The sequence below is a fragment of the Liolophura sinensis genome, chromosome 7 (genome assembly GCF_032854445.1).
Source record: "Liolophura sinensis isolate JHLJ2023 chromosome 7, CUHK_Ljap_v2, whole genome shotgun sequence".
Lineage (NCBI taxonomy): Eukaryota > Metazoa > Mollusca > Polyplacophora > Chitonida > Chitonidae > Liolophura > Liolophura sinensis.
Genome location: NC_088301.1, coordinates 55,042,410 through 55,058,262, shown reverse-complemented (window position 1 = coordinate 55,058,262; position 15,853 = coordinate 55,042,410). Strand labels below are relative to the sequence as shown.

Sequence of the window (15,853 nt, the reverse complement as noted above, 5' to 3'; positions counted from 1 at the left end):
AACATTCATATTACATTCTAGGACTCTTCTGTGCAGGAGGTTCTACCGTGCAGCCTACTATCATCCAGGGGAGGCAAATGCTAAACAAACTACCCCCTCTACTATTGTCACTGTGGATGAAACATATGGTGAGTTAATATCATGAAAGTATTCAGTTTCTGCAATGATGATGGTGTTTCTGCAATGATGATGGTGTTTCTGCAATGTTCGGTAACCCTTGTAAACACAATTTGTGTCTTGAATTTGCTTGAAGGAACTAGGTGGAATCATTTGGACAGTTTCTCCAGTTCTACCTACGAGACAAGATGGCTTCTGTCCTGTTTGTAGCTTGTTGCTGTTTTACAACAGTGACATCTAGGACGTATGACCTATAAACATGGACAAGGGATGAGAAGGTTTATAAATCGTTAGCCGATATCTTAGTATACTTTTCAAGGCCTGTTCCTTGTCTGCCATCTTTGTTTAACTTTCCAAGGTGAAGGCCACAAACTCAATCGTTAGATAACTTTTGAGTTCACGAGTGGTATGTGTTATAGTCTTGATGCGGTACGAATCGCACTCACATGTTGTGAAAATATGACTCATAGGCATGCTACCAAATGTAGCATAATTCCCATGGTTATAGGAGTCAGTGCTTTAGATGGCATTTTATACATTATCATAATAGAAAAATAATACAGGTTCAGTTGATTAGAGCATCGCTTTCAATGTGGCCATTTATCCGATAAGCAGTGAGGTAGAGTAGCATGCTTGCATTATGTTTAATGGATTTTTATGGATTTATGGATGCCATTCTTAGTAATAGTTCACTTTTACAACTGTACTTCGTTGTAGTTTACTATGTTTGACCTACAAACTTATACAAGCCATATTGCTGTTTTTCAGCAGATGTATCTTTCAGCATCAGCATCCACAGATATTAAAAACATCAGCCTAGCTTTTGTTATTGCTGTTGCTGTGCCACATAATTTTTGATTCATTTATTTCCCACCTTATCATTCACAACTGTGAGAAAATGTCCTGCCCTGCAAACTGGACCACACACAACTCTTCATCGTTCATCTACACTCTCCTTTTACAGTGTTAATAAGTTATGGTTTAGAAATCAGTGTACATTCAAACAATACAATAACTGTCACGGGTAGAGAAAACTTTGACACTGCCTTGATGTTTTTATTGCAGAGGAAGCCGATTACCCTGACATCAAGGTGGAGTGTTTTGCTGAGCATGTGGAGAAAATGCATGCAGACAGTGGAATAGGCTATGCTCAAGAATTTGAGGTAATGCTGCTGTGGTACTTTACAGTAGCCAATTTTAATAGTTCATTTTTATTTTACCGATCAATATAATTGTGACAGTAAATCCATGTACCATCTTCTATACCTGATATAAAAATGGGTGAAGGACAAGTGCTGAACCTTATTCTTCCAAACAGTGATCATTTTGTGATACAAATACATGTATGTATTGGTATAACAATTCTATAATCTCATGATACTTTAAAAACTTCTGAAGGTTAGGTCTTAATTTTTTTTAAGGAAAGCAGTAAATAGATTTTTGAATTACATATACACATGTATTATTTCTTAATGATAAAGTATTTCTTAATAATAATCAAGTGAAAGTTAAGTACTGTTGTATGATGAGTGTATTTTGTCTGAATTTCCAGGATATAAACAAGCACACTAGAGTAGATTTAAAGTCAGAGAACTCTGCCCTGCCAGAGAACAAACTTAAAAACAGATACATCAACATTGCAGCATGTGAGTATCATAGAGGATTTTTTCAAACAGGTGATTTATCAAATGCTAGTCATAGTTGTGCAGCGATTTATCTTGGGTTCTGCCTGTTTCCTCTACATCTAATTCTGACTGTCATCATGTTGTTCTGTTGAATTCTTATGGATTAGGCTATAAATCAGCATTGTTAAGACATTTGTCAAGTCTGTGCTAAAGTTAACTGTAAAAACACAGTGATTTCTTTCAACCTTCTAGTCAGACTCTCTTTCCCTAAAACTAACGTTGTTGGTGCAATGCAGATTTCTGTAGTAACCATCATAATGCTTGGGTTTGTTTTCTTGGTGAATTGTCCTATTAAAGGGCTGTTCCTTCATACAGTGTATCTCATTTTTTATAGACTTGGGAAAATTGTTTCAAATTGTATCAAATATTGAATAATGATTCAAATTTGTCATTCCTCAGTTGACCACACTCGAGTAATCTTGAAGCCCAATCCAGGGAGGGCCAAACATTCTGACTACATAAATGCCAACTATATAGATGTAAGTAACTTGCAAACAAAACATTAGACTTATGTGGTGGACATGCTTATATACTGTTAATATGTCCTGAATAGATGTTAAATGTTACCAGGCCTGACTAATTGATGATGTTTTAAGAACAGACTGTATGTGTCGTCTTTCTGCCCTGTAGTCACACATGTGTTGTCCTATATTGGAAATATCAAGTTTTTTTTAAAAAATAATTATCTTTAAAAATACAAATATGAAGAATAAAAGTAATATGTCAACATCTCAAGCATGTTTGCATGTATGCATTTGAAATTATTTCATTTTTATGTGAAGCTATGCCTTAATCATATTGACTTTATCACAAAGACATTGACAACTATAAATTCTGATATACTGTTAATTTAGACTCATATCTGTACACGTGCTCAGTGATAATACTGAAAAACTATTAAAACATATCTCCTTGCTGTTGGAAATTACACATTCCACTGTGTACAATTATTTTCTTTGAAATGAAGTTGTTATTCACTTGATAAAAATCCTGCAATGATATTCAAAAGCTTGTGAGCACAGTTAAAATATATAGATATGTCTTTTTTTTTCCTTATTAATTATACATTCTTTTTGTTTCATTTTTGTGTGTTTTTGTTTATTTTTAGGGGTATGAGAAGCCTAAAGCTTACATAGCAGCACAGGGTCCCCTCCAGCAAACATTTGCTGACTTCTGGCGGATGGTTTGGGAACAGCATTCCTTAGTGATCATCATGATAACTAACCTAATGGAGAGGGGAAGGGTGAGCAGTTCAGCACCACACTGCAGCCCAAGATCATTCTATTGTATTTGATTGGTCTAAGAGTAATGATCTGACAGTGGTCCAGTTTATGGATGGAGAAAAACAGGCATAACAATATCCCCATTACCATTGAGAAATTGTCTTGGTACAATGAAGAAGCTTAGACATGTGTCATTTGCCACGATGATGCAGAAATAGTGATGCATTTAAATCACTCTAGTTCTTCAGTGTTTTCAACCGCCCCTGCAATCAATATTTTGAAGCATTCTGAGAGAAAAATAGGATGTAGAGAAATTATTTGCCCAGTTTTATGAAGCTTGCTTCCTAAGTGACACAAAGAAATTATTTTTAGCAACATTCTCCGACTGACTATGCATGAATTTCACTGAAAAAAGTGCTTCAGAGGATGAAAAGGCTGAAGATTTACAGTATATGATGTCTCAGTGTCATTTGTTTGGAAATTGTAAAGTAGTTGTTTTTCTGTCAAAAGTTGATTTATTAGTGTGTAATATGTGCATATTGATTATCATAAATTATGAAATTGATGACTTGGTGTGTTGTGATGGTGTGTTTCGAGAATTAATGTCAAGGTGTGTATTAGGGGTTGTATCTCTGAAAGTATTGCATGTTTTGAGATCATATTTTGCATATATGAAAAATACAAGAACACAAAAGGAACATTCCATTGTTGATGCCCTGTATGTGTGTTATTTACCATGAATGACAAGATTCATGAACTTCACATCTCTATTTTTGTATTAAAATCCATGTTAAAGTAAATGTTGCAGTGCTTAATGTATTGGGCCGAAGTTCTGCATTCATGTGTCTCCTGCAGGTGTGACGTTGCTACCAAATCATTTTATCTATGGTTTTGATTATGTTGTTGTGGGTTTGTTTTGCAGAGGAAATGTGACCAATATTGGCCCACGGAAGGGGTAGAGATGTACGGTACCATGTCTGTCAAACTGCTCAATGCTTACTCCAGGGCACACTACACTGTCCGCATTTTCTCATTGCGAAATCTGAGAATAAAAAAGGTTTGTGCAGCTAGCCTAGTACCAATATAAGCTGGTTCCATGTGATATCATTATTAGCTTATTCCATATGATATGAAAACATGTGATACCATTAATAGCTAATTCCATGTGATAACATTAGCGAATTCCATCTGAAATCATTATTAACTCGTTCCATGTGAAACCATTATTGGTTGATTCCATGTGATGCCCTTATATTATGTGGAGATATCATCTGGCACCAGTATTAGCTGATACCAATTCTGATTAGTAGTTTGTGACATTTAGCCTGACCATGTCGTGTTTTCTTGCAGAAACATTCGGCGGAGCGTGTGGTGTATCAGTATCACTACACCGAATGGCCAGACCATGGAGTCCCAGACTTTACTCTTCCTGTGCTGAAGTTTGTTCGCAAGTCCGCCCAATCCAACCCTGAACATTCCGGGCCAATGGTCATTCACTGCAGGTAGGCTTAAAAGAATCACAGCAGGACATGTTTGACTGTATTAAAGTTAATACAGCATACAAGACATGTGACCAATAACAGTCCTTCGTAAACAAAGGCTTACATCAAATGACGACATGCAAAGAACAACAACAAAAGAGATCATTAGTTGTTAGGTTCATTACTGTATTACCTACATCTATAACATTTTATTATATTGGTACATTAGACTGACAACCATATGATTTGACACAAATAAATTTCCATCATGTGTAAAGAATAGAGATAGCAAAGTTTTGTGTTTGCTGCTTTGTATTGTGTGTAAAAATTGATTTTTCAAGGCTGCTGAAAGTATGTAATTTTTTTTTTCGTGTGTATTTTGAATAGAATTCAGTAGATCCTTCAGTAATGTTATTAAATTTTTTTTCTATTAATGATAAAATGTGGTTGACATTGCTTGTATGGCCTAACATTCACTGAAGACCACTTGTCTCCCACAAATTTGGTGAGTGTATCTGTTCATCACATATGGTAAAGTTTGTCAGTAATTCTTGAGTATGGTGTTCTGCAATAATCAAATAAATAAATAAATAGATGAAAGGGCTTGATGATACATGAAACGCAAGTGATCATCTTTGGTGGTGTTGTAGTGCTGGAGTTGGTCGGACTGGTACCTACATACTGATAGACAGCATGATGGCTCAAATCAAAGACAAGGGCACTGTTAACGTTCCAAACTTCCTTCTCCATATCCGTCAACAGAGGAACTACTTAGTTCAAACGGAGGTTAGTTAAGTCTCACCCATGCATATTAAACCATTAATAGTGCACAGTCTATGTTTCTGACTATATTCAGTCAGAGTAGCAGTACATGTATTTTTAATCCTACCCTTGGACAAGGAATTTGTAGATTCCTACCCTCTAACTGTTGGTGGGCCATTTGTGACAATAAACAGTCGATGATGCTTATGTGGCCATGTTCTCACGTTCATTGAAAACCACTTGTCTCCTCCCAACATGCACACATGTTGAATGTGGGAAAGTTTGTCAGTAACTTGCCAAAGGTCGATGGTTTTTTACCCTGAGTAGTCCGATTTGGTGTACCCATAAAACTGATCAAAGTTGTATACATTTATATGAAAATTCTGGAGTATGGCATTAAACAACAATCAAAATACTAACAGGAAATAACATGTTCAGTTTGTGCTCTTTTTGAGCCTCTTGGATATGCGTTTGCTGCTTTGAAGATTGCAGTCTGAGGTTACTTGTAGAAAGTGATTGGTCAGTACTGATTGTCTTCTTATGACTTACGTCATTGGACATTGGAATTTATTTTTATCTGTGCTATTCTGCGTGTGTATCCATGAATTTGAATCACGACATGCAATTTATTTTACACTCTCTCATAGGTTTTCACTTAAACTCAAAAAATTTAAAACATCAAGCAGTAATCTTTCATGGTCAGGAGCAGTAAGAAGTTTAACTAAAACTATGTAAGTTTACATATAATTTATGTAAGAAGTCCTGCTGTGCTTTATGAAATTGCATGCACATAATATTTCTCTTATTATGATATCTGGTATTTGTTGCAGGACCAGTATACATTTATTCATGATGTCTTGTTAGAGTACATACATAATGGAGGAGACACTGAAATAGTAACCCACAATCTATCACACTTCGTGGAAAACCTGGATCAGAAGAATGAGAAGGGGGAAGTAACTCTAGACAAGCAGTATAAAGTAATTACCTTATTATCTAAGACACATGTATTAGTTCAATGATTTTAGTGTTCAGCTAAAAGGTTTTGTGATTCCCTGTGCAGAATGGTATTGTGTTTCAAAAGTTAATTTGTTTGTGTACATCTATTTGCAAAGATTTCATTCCCATAAAATGCTTATTAGCATGTAAATGTGGTTATCCTGTTCATGGTGTTATAAATGTTCAAACATTTTCAGCTTGTCACATCTACATTTTCAGCTTGTCAAACATACATTTCAGCTTGTCACACCTACATTTTCAGCTTATCACACCTACATTTTCAGCTTGTCACACATACATTTCAGCTTGTCACAGCTTTCAAAGCAAAGGAATTTGACTACTCTGTTGCTCTGGAGCCATTCAATCATGATAAGAATCGCAACAAGGACTTCTTACCTGTTAACTTAAAGAGGGTTCCCTTACCCATCAAGGCAGGTGTGGAGGGCTCTGACTACATCAATGCTTCTTACTTACAAGTAAGTGTCTCAAGATTTGTTGTGTAGTTAATATGCATAAACACACAAATATTTAAATGCATTTAAATCTGTTCTAAAAAGTTTTTAAAAATATTTTAGAAATTATTTTATGTTGTTCACAAATATCAATGTCCAAGTGTGAAAATTAATGTCCCTGCTTATAAGAGTCATGATATTTTTGTCAGGGTTTTCACAAGACGGATGAGTTTATCATCACCCAGCATCCGATGTCTTCCACCGTGAATGATTTCTGGCGAATGGTCTGGGACCAGAACAGCTCTGCCATAGTTCTCCTCTCCTTGGTTGATGCTGAGGTTAGGCATTATGTCCTTCATGCCTTCTAAAATGTTTGCCTTGTAAAATTATCATATCCTAAATCATAAACTTAAATATTTCACAAAATTAAACATCAAAATTTTATTTTACGACCTCATCAAATTTTGCGAAAGTTAGATGATTGCTAATAAAAGTCATTGGCAATGGAGTTTTGTCTATCGTGTGGTTCCATAAATGTGTAGAAGTTCATACACGAATAAAACTCTGTGATATGTAGACATGTGTATAAAGTACATGTACTTATGATGGTATTTTTGTTGATTTGTTTCCTAATCAGGAGTATAAGAAGTTTTGGCCTGACAAGGAGACTCCACTGGAAGGTGACACTGGCCACTTCAAGGTTACACTACGAGAGGAGAATCACCTGTTAAATTACGTCACTAGAGACTTCATATTGGAGTCCACTCAGGTGAGTGGAAACATTTCTGATAATGGCGTGGATATACAGGTACATGATGTACCTGATGTACCTGAATGCCTGAAACTTCTTAACAGTCCAAGTTACACCATGGCTCTTCGGCCAGACAAAATGTTTTGAATCTTGTGATTCAGCTCTTGTGATAGGTATCAGAAAAAACTGGCGTGAGAGTCTTACTCAGAAAGCCCTGTAAACTGTCGTAACAATTTTCCCACCAACCCCCATTCATATTTCCAGAAGACCCCCACCCCCATCAGTGCCTCCCACCTCCTGCCAAACACCACAGAAAACCAGGATTTTTGTCATAAGTATACGTGCGTAACAAACGTACTGTATGTAAACTACTCCTGTTGGATTTCTTGTCCTTGTGCATATGCATATGTAACATAAGGGTGTAGTGAAGAGCGACTCATTGTAATTCTTTTGGAGGTAGTGAGTGTTTTTGCTTAGTTATACGCTGAGATGAGATATACACATGTACTTGTACTGGAGCTTGTAGATGTGTTCTTCTGTTTCTTTTCCCAGGATGACTATGTGCTGATGACAAGGGTTTTCTCCACTAGCTACTGGCCAGAGAGCTGCACTCCACTGCACATGGCCTTTGAGTTTATTCGCACAGTACGTGACTGGTACACTGAAAATGACACTGGCCCTGTCACAGTTATAGACAGGTATTTTCCAGGATTTATATTCTGTACTTTACATGTACATGTGTAATTATATATGAATCAGAAAATGTTGTTTTCTCAGTTTCTATTACATTTGCTTTTCAGTTGTTAACATTAGGAATACTTTTTATATGAGGTTTTCTATTTATTCTCCAGTCTATGTTACATATAAAGTTATTTAACTTCTTTACACATGAACATATTTCTTATATTGGGGCCTTGGTGATTGAGGTAGTTAGCGGGCCAGCACATGGCAATGTCCCAGAAGCCTCTCACCATGCAGTCACCAATACAGCTCATGCTGGCTTCCTCTCCGGCTGAATGTATGAAGGTACATCCAGCCAGTAACCTGTGGATGATCCTGGGTTTACCCAGGGCTCTACTTGGTTTCCTCCCACCATAATGCTGGTCATCGTTGGATAAGTAAAATACTCTTGAGTACAGCCTAAAAGACCGATCAGATAAATAAATAAGTATTTCTTTGATGGTAAGATTTATGTAAACAAAAATAACTGTCGTGTGTTTGTATAATTTATAATATATTGATACATGTGTAATACTTCTGACAATTATGGATCAATTTCATGTGGACAGGTTTGGTGGAGTGCAAGCTGGGACATTTTGTGCCCTGTGGACGCTGTTTGACCAGATGACTAATGATGCGTCTGTCGATGTGTATCAGCTGGCTAAGCTGTATCATCTCAAACGTCCAGGAGTGGTTGGGACACGGGTATGTTAAAAGTCTAAAGCATACAAACAGTGTTTTACTGATCTTAAACTATGGAGGTTTTCAAGTGGTTCATAGGGATGTAACGATAGGGTACACAATACAGGTGTGGCGATACGATGCGTATTATGATACAGTAGAATAAACACTATATACAGGGCTTGGCCTGAACATGGCAAAAAGTTATACAATAGAAGGTCAAAGGGTGTCCAATCTGCTAATCAAGATGAATCCTTAACACAGATAAGTCAGGTCAAGAAAACACAAAAAAAATTTAAACCCAAACTCATATAAACTTGAGTTGTATGAGTGTGGAATGCTAAACATTATTTAACTATTTTCATTTTACTCTCTGAGCCATATTTAACATGATTGTCTTATCTGTGTCTACACTGTGATATCGGGATTTTGCCGCTTTATTGTAATATACTGCTGTTGTACTTGATGGCAGTTTGACATTCTAGACAGATAGTTGTGGAGCTATCGACCATGTTAAATTACACCGTGATATCGGGATGGTGCCACTTTGTTGTAATATACTGCTGTTGTACTTGAAAGCAGTTTGACATTCGAGACAGAGATTGTGGAGCAATCAACCGTGTTAAATTAAAGGCAATATATTTCCGAACTGATTAGTGAACTGTGATTAGCCCTGGTGAGAATTTCACAGTTAGGTCTGTCAGGAAATGTTTCAACATCTTGGTTCAGCACCATGTTCTTTGTTTACGTGGAAGTTAAACATTATGCATCATGGCTGTGATTCTAGTATGGCTTGTTTGATTGGCCATGATGCTGACCAATCATAACACGTCTTGCACAAATGAGTTACAGTGGTGTATCATTACATTTCTAGTTATACATGTAGAACAGTTTCATTAGCCTTTACCAAGGAAGTCTCCTGGTCAAAATCAGCTCTCATTTGCTAAGCTTTACGTTAGTTGATTTGTCTGATGTCATTGTGAGAAATGAAGTCTCTTGCTTGAAATGTATAATATTTGTGCACCGGCCTACCTACATGTACATGTATATGAGAACGAGAAGGCTATTGATATTCTGCCAATTATACCAGATTTACCAACATTTTTCTGTTTGTGGACTGACTCTGTTTTCTATTGTTAGTACATGGCTACTATGTAGAAATAGTGTTTGCATCTAGAGAAGCCTATTGATTTCCTTGACTCTATTTTACCTTATTTATGGACTCTCAGAGTTTACTTATTTTGTGGACAACTTTCTGTGGTATACAATTTATCTATAGAAAGCTTTCCACATTTTTCCACTAGAAGCCTGAGAAACTGGCCTTAGCGTGTGCCTTCCACAAGACTATGTCAGAATTTTTAAACCCTTCACAAAGACGACTGTTGTAAGCTCAGCATAAGCTCAGCCAGTTGTACGGTTCCAATTGCCACCCATTTTGGGTTTTGATCTGAATATCAAAGACCACTCTGACATACAAAGTTGCTGTTGTGCAATATTTATGCTGAAATATATGTGTTACTTTAATAATTTTGGCTTTACGTGTGAATTTAATGGTAAGATCAAATCAAATTAGAGAATAATATATGTATCTACATGTATGCAAGGTGACATCATTATACCTTAGGGTTACCTTTCTATATTTGAATATATCACCTGACTGACACATCAGGAAGCCATCTGCCTTGTTAATAAAGTAGAGAAGAGAGGCACAACTAGTAAGCACACAGCTGACAACCTATTGAATATTCTAGTGCTCATTTGGAGGTAAAAAATAAGGTTAAGTGTGGCTTTGAGTATACATCCTAGTTGTCAAGCCTGTATTATGATTCATGAACATTCACGATTATGTTTGCCAATTGTATACCTTTGCACATCCTTTTTGCATTTAACACCTGTTTTTTTTTTGTTTTTTTTTTTTCTTTCAGGAGGACTACTTTTTCCTTTATAAAGCCATTGATGCTTTGTACCAGGATATTATGGAAAAGGAATCTCAGTCGGGCATCCGCCATCTAGGGGTGTCTGGGAGGGGCAATCAAGATCGGGATTATCATAGCCTTGGCTCTAGGCACCAGCCTATTCGCAATGGCTCCCTTCCACGCTCTAGATCACACATGGCAAAAATGGAGACCAAGATTTGAGGCTTAGCCTCACTGCACATCCGTTTCCCCAAATCCCAGAGTGTGTTATATGTACATGTGTTGCGTATTACATAGTCTATGTTTCCACCCGAGTAGTATTTATATATTTACAAGTATAAACATAATTAGATGTATGGGATCTAGAGAACTGAAGCTGCTGGTGTAGAGTAATCCAGTTCTTTGGGTGATCTTGACAGGGTGACCAGGGAGAGCCCTTAAGAAGCTATGGAGTGGCCATAAAGATGATCAGAGCTGTGTGCTCTGGCTCTTTTACCCTCTCACATCAAGATCATCATCTGTTGGAAACAAAATTTGTGCTGATTGTGAAACTACAGAGAGATAAGCTACCCAGGTTAAAGCTGCAGTGTATAGTAAGTGCCAGAGTTGAATGCACATGTACATAGTCCATCCAGCAGTAAGTGATTGTTACATCTGAGATCTACCTTCTTGCCGGAACTGACGGAAGTTGGAGTTGTTTGTTGGAGCTTTTCAACTGTACTTTGTGACTAGTGCTATGAGAGTTTGCCCTAGTACATGTGTACCATGATGACAGTTGCCAGATCAACACAGTTCTCCATACATGTACATTGTAATAGTTGCCTAATTTGTGCAATATATGTATTTTGCTACATGTACACGCGTTTGTCAAAGCAATGTCTGGTTGTATCTCAGATGACACACATGTCTTACTTAGGTACCTGGAGTGCTAAACATGTACAGGTATGTAATAAAGCAGCCATCTGATGAGTGGTAAACCAGCAGACTGACCTCTCAGACTGACTCACCTTGCTCAGGTGTGGTGTGTGCAAGAAGGTATGGTTTTGCCACACTTTTTTATTATCTGAGGGAAAGTATTTTAGGTGAAAATACATGTAAGGTTGACATAAATTTACATAAATGTATCATTTCTACCATCATGTCAGCAGGTTCAGCAGACTGCTCGCTTTGGCTTGGACCCTTTTTGAAATGGTCAGACTACAGTGATAGTGTATATGTGTGTGTGTATGCTCAAGATGAAGTGGTCTCAGTGAATAATTGTGTAACTCTACTTGTGAGTCTGGTTGTTCAAATGTTTATAAATAACTTAACACTAGTGTTACATAAATCATATTTAATGCCATCTTTTTTAGACTGTCAAAATTACTGGTTAAAGTTGACATTAGCTTTATCCAATTACATGAAATAATGTGCTCACAGAAACAGTTTGAGAAGGAAAGAGTGAATGCTTGTTTGAACAACTGGCCCTATATCTTGATGGATGTTGATAATTGTATACATTAATCATTTCACAAAACCATTTTCTGCCATTTTAGATACTTGTGAAAGTCTCCTACATGGGATTGGGGAAACTAAAAAGTAATACTTGCAACTGTAAGCTTAAACATTAACTCATGGTGGTTGTTACCGTTTGTGTTAATTACAAATGGACCTATTGCACACAGGAGAATCTCAGCAGGTAGCTTTACATGTACACCTTTACATTTACCTGTGTTACACTTGTGATCCTCAGAATACCGTAAACTCATATTGGAATTTAAATCTCCTTGTCTTGTTAAATATTGTTACAACTTACAAAATCAAACCTGAGATGTGTTATCAGCTTGTCCAATGCCTGTTGAAATGTTAGTAATATCAGTGTGAGTTCATTTTCGTGATATTCACACTACTCCATATGCTCATTTTTAAGGTATGTGTGTGTTTTATACAGAGACAGGTGTACTGCATGATTGATGCACATGTTCTGTCTGACCTGTACATGTATGTGACGATCTGCCTGATAACAGGCACTGTAGGGTATAGATCACACCTGTACATCATTACACACACAGGAAAGGCTTCATACATATCATTGTACATTGTTTGTGTAGTGATGTGTGTTCCAAGCACACTTTAGCACTGGGGATTATTTACCCTTTATTAGTACGAATCCACTGATCCCTGTGTTCATAGCTTCAGTTTTGTTAATGTGAACTGTTCTTTGAGACAAGCGCATTGAATGGTCCTGCCATCTGCTAGATTACCAAATTGGGTCCATCTGTTCAAAATTGTGCCAAGAGTTGATACTAAACTAGGCCTGAGATCTGTTTCATTCTTCCTAACTTAGTTTTCAGAAACAATGTGGAAGCTAGGAACATGGCCACTTGATGTAAGATCTAATACCATGCCTGCTTCTAAAAGGTGTAAGATGTTCTTTTAGATTAGTAGCACACGCTGTCGACTTAGTTATCATTGTTTGTTACACGATTCACTTCAGAGCAACTTTCCTGCAATGTCATGCAATAAAACCATAATTCTTGAGTAAGGCACAAACCACCCATGAAAAGAAATATATGAATTCTTACTTTTGTGTGTTTTCTCACATTTGCTGAGGACATGTAAAAAATTATTTTTTAGCTCGTTTTACGAAGTAAGGGGGGATCAGATGCTGTCAGCAGCAGTGTTGGTGTCCAGTTTGGTTAAAGTTTTTGGCCAATCATGTGGTTGCAACGGTCACCCATCGTACCCAGGTAGCCAGTGATAGGTAGCAATCTGATTAACAAAGCCCAAGGAAGTCTTTTACTTCGTAGCTCAACATTTTGCTCAGCTACTCACAGGGTTGCAATTGCCTCACATAGTACATGGATTGCCAAATGCAGTTCAAAGGCCTCCATGGTAAAGTTGAGCGCTTAACTCCCCGTGGTGTCTTTTTACCACCACAATGATTTACAACTCCATAATGTATGAAGTCACTGCTCTGCGTATGGCAGTGTTTTTGGTTTAGAGGACAGTATTTGAATTTATCACATGACTTAAACATTATGCAGTTTTACAAACTGCTCAATCAGGCGAGTTGCTGGTATTCCCTGAATGTCTTGTTTTTTTAATGTTTCTTTTTAACAAACTTGTCTGATATTTGTTTAATAGGTTAAGATGCTAGAATGAAATGGGCATATTGTACCCATTCACTAATTTAAAAAGTTTTCTTTTTTCGTGTTATTTCAGTGGAAACCGTTGACAAGTACTCTAAATCTACTTCTGATTTCGTTAAAATAGTTCAGTGCATCTCGTCACATGTGCATGTAGTGATCATATCAAGTATTTAGGAAATATCTCAGAGGCTTCAACGAAAACTTCATGGAGAGGAAAAATATTTTTATTTTTTTAATCAAGTTGCTCAGTTTAAGGGTAACACAAAATTCACAGACAAATGGTTTCCGTCATTTTGTTTGCAATACATTTTAATGCTTTCTATGGTATGTGAAGTTATGTTTAAATGACTAATTTTCTGATTATGGTTTATCCTTTTAATAGTTTTGTTATTTATCATTATGGCAACAGCAATATATACTCAAAACAAAATATAGATGTACCATTTCTTTATACAAAAACTGTTTCTATTTTTCATATATGTGTCAACTGTGTCTAGTCTATATTTTGTATTATGTAGCTATACTAACCCAGCTGCGTTATTCTGTCCTGTGTCTGTACTCTTACATAGTGAATGCTACAATACATGTACATGCACATACACTGCATATGTCCCTGCTCTACTGTGGTACATTTGGCTGGCCAAAATGAGATAGTCCCTTTACTTAGTAACACCCTCTGTTGTCTTAGAACAAGTGTTTTAATAAGTATATCTGTACGTACTTTTAATGTAGAGGTATGAATTATGATGAAATTTTTACGGTGCTTTTCTGACTAACTTCAGACAAGCTGTGTGGATTTGTGTTCACATGTTGGTCATAGCTATATACACAGACTTAACTGAGGCTGTTAAAAGGCTTGTATGGTAGCGTCTGTGATTAAACTTCGATCCACGGTGAAGAACTTTCTATTAGGGCTTACCTGTATGTTTTTGATGTCCCATTTATAGCTTTCAGTTTACTTAAGTGACATCTTTGCCCCTTGGTTGTGTGAAGAGATTGAATGGAAGTTTTTCTGTGATCACCTGACACCCAGGTGACCATGTGTGCATGATCATTTGGTGTGGATGCAATAATAGGCCCAACCCTTCAGAATAAAATTTTATCGACAGCACCATTTCAGAATAAAAAAATACATATATACATTAATATTAGGTGTATCATGGTATAAATTAGACACATACACAGTGTGTACTTGTAATGAATTATTAGCCTTGATACGTAAGCTGGCCAGAGTGTACTAAATTGCTGAGCAGGCAAAAGCATTTATAGTGATGCAAATCTACTTGTTGTGAAAGTATTGAAGTTTAAGATGCCAACGGAACCTGCAGAACCATTCATCAGAAAGAAATTACGTTTTCGAGAGACAGTAAATTCACACTAAAACTGCACATGATTACACCTGGTGTATATGGATATAATTCTGGACACACTTTAATCGGTAGACAAAATACAATGACTTCTGTTCTTATTAGAGTGGCCAACCCAGCCACTGTGGTATTATCCCAACAACCAAATTACGTTGCGTTCAAATTTGCCCCATTCCAGTTACGGTTGGCTCGACATTTGCTGGTATTGTACACGGGGATCTTATCGGTAATAAGTTAAGCGTGGAGATAACTGATATTCTGTGTAGCAGTGTAAAGTTTTAAGCCTGCTAAGCTAATTGACGTGTGACTGTGCGGATAAACGAATTTAGTACATCCGTTGTTATGAGTATTGTGTCTCTGTGTTCTTCGAATATTTTACCGTCAACGTTTTAACAATGTTTTTGTATTCAGTCCTTGTATTAAATGTCATATATATTAGGTGGATTTACTTATGTGGCTGAACTTTATGATATTTTTTACGAAATACACAGATCTGCTGATCCCCCGTACATTTGTTTTTGTTGTGTATAAATAAGTTGCATGTAGGTGTGTACTTATTTCATGGTCT

The 15,853-nt window shown here is 36.7% G+C and overlaps 1 protein-coding gene across 1 annotated transcript in view; it reads left to right on the top strand.

The window, feature by feature from the left end:
- LOC135470176 (tyrosine-protein phosphatase 99A-like) overlaps nucleotides 1–15,853 on the top strand; it is a 39,282-nt gene extending 23,429 nt beyond the window's left edge. The window contains 15 exon segments of the mRNA XM_064748972.1: nucleotides 22–128; nucleotides 1,183–1,280; nucleotides 1,670–1,763; nucleotides 2,202–2,281; nucleotides 2,911–3,045; nucleotides 3,948–4,082; nucleotides 4,376–4,527; nucleotides 5,157–5,292; nucleotides 6,099–6,248; nucleotides 6,573–6,743; nucleotides 6,929–7,057; nucleotides 7,357–7,488; nucleotides 8,023–8,168; nucleotides 8,760–8,895; nucleotides 10,797–15,853. Of these exon segments, the coding sequence (XP_064605042.1) occupies nucleotides 22–128; nucleotides 1,183–1,280; nucleotides 1,670–1,763; nucleotides 2,202–2,281; nucleotides 2,911–3,045; nucleotides 3,948–4,082; nucleotides 4,376–4,527; nucleotides 5,157–5,292; nucleotides 6,099–6,248; nucleotides 6,573–6,743; nucleotides 6,929–7,057; nucleotides 7,357–7,488; nucleotides 8,023–8,168; nucleotides 8,760–8,895; nucleotides 10,797–11,009 (2,014 nt within the window). The 3' untranslated portion in view covers nucleotides 11,010–15,853.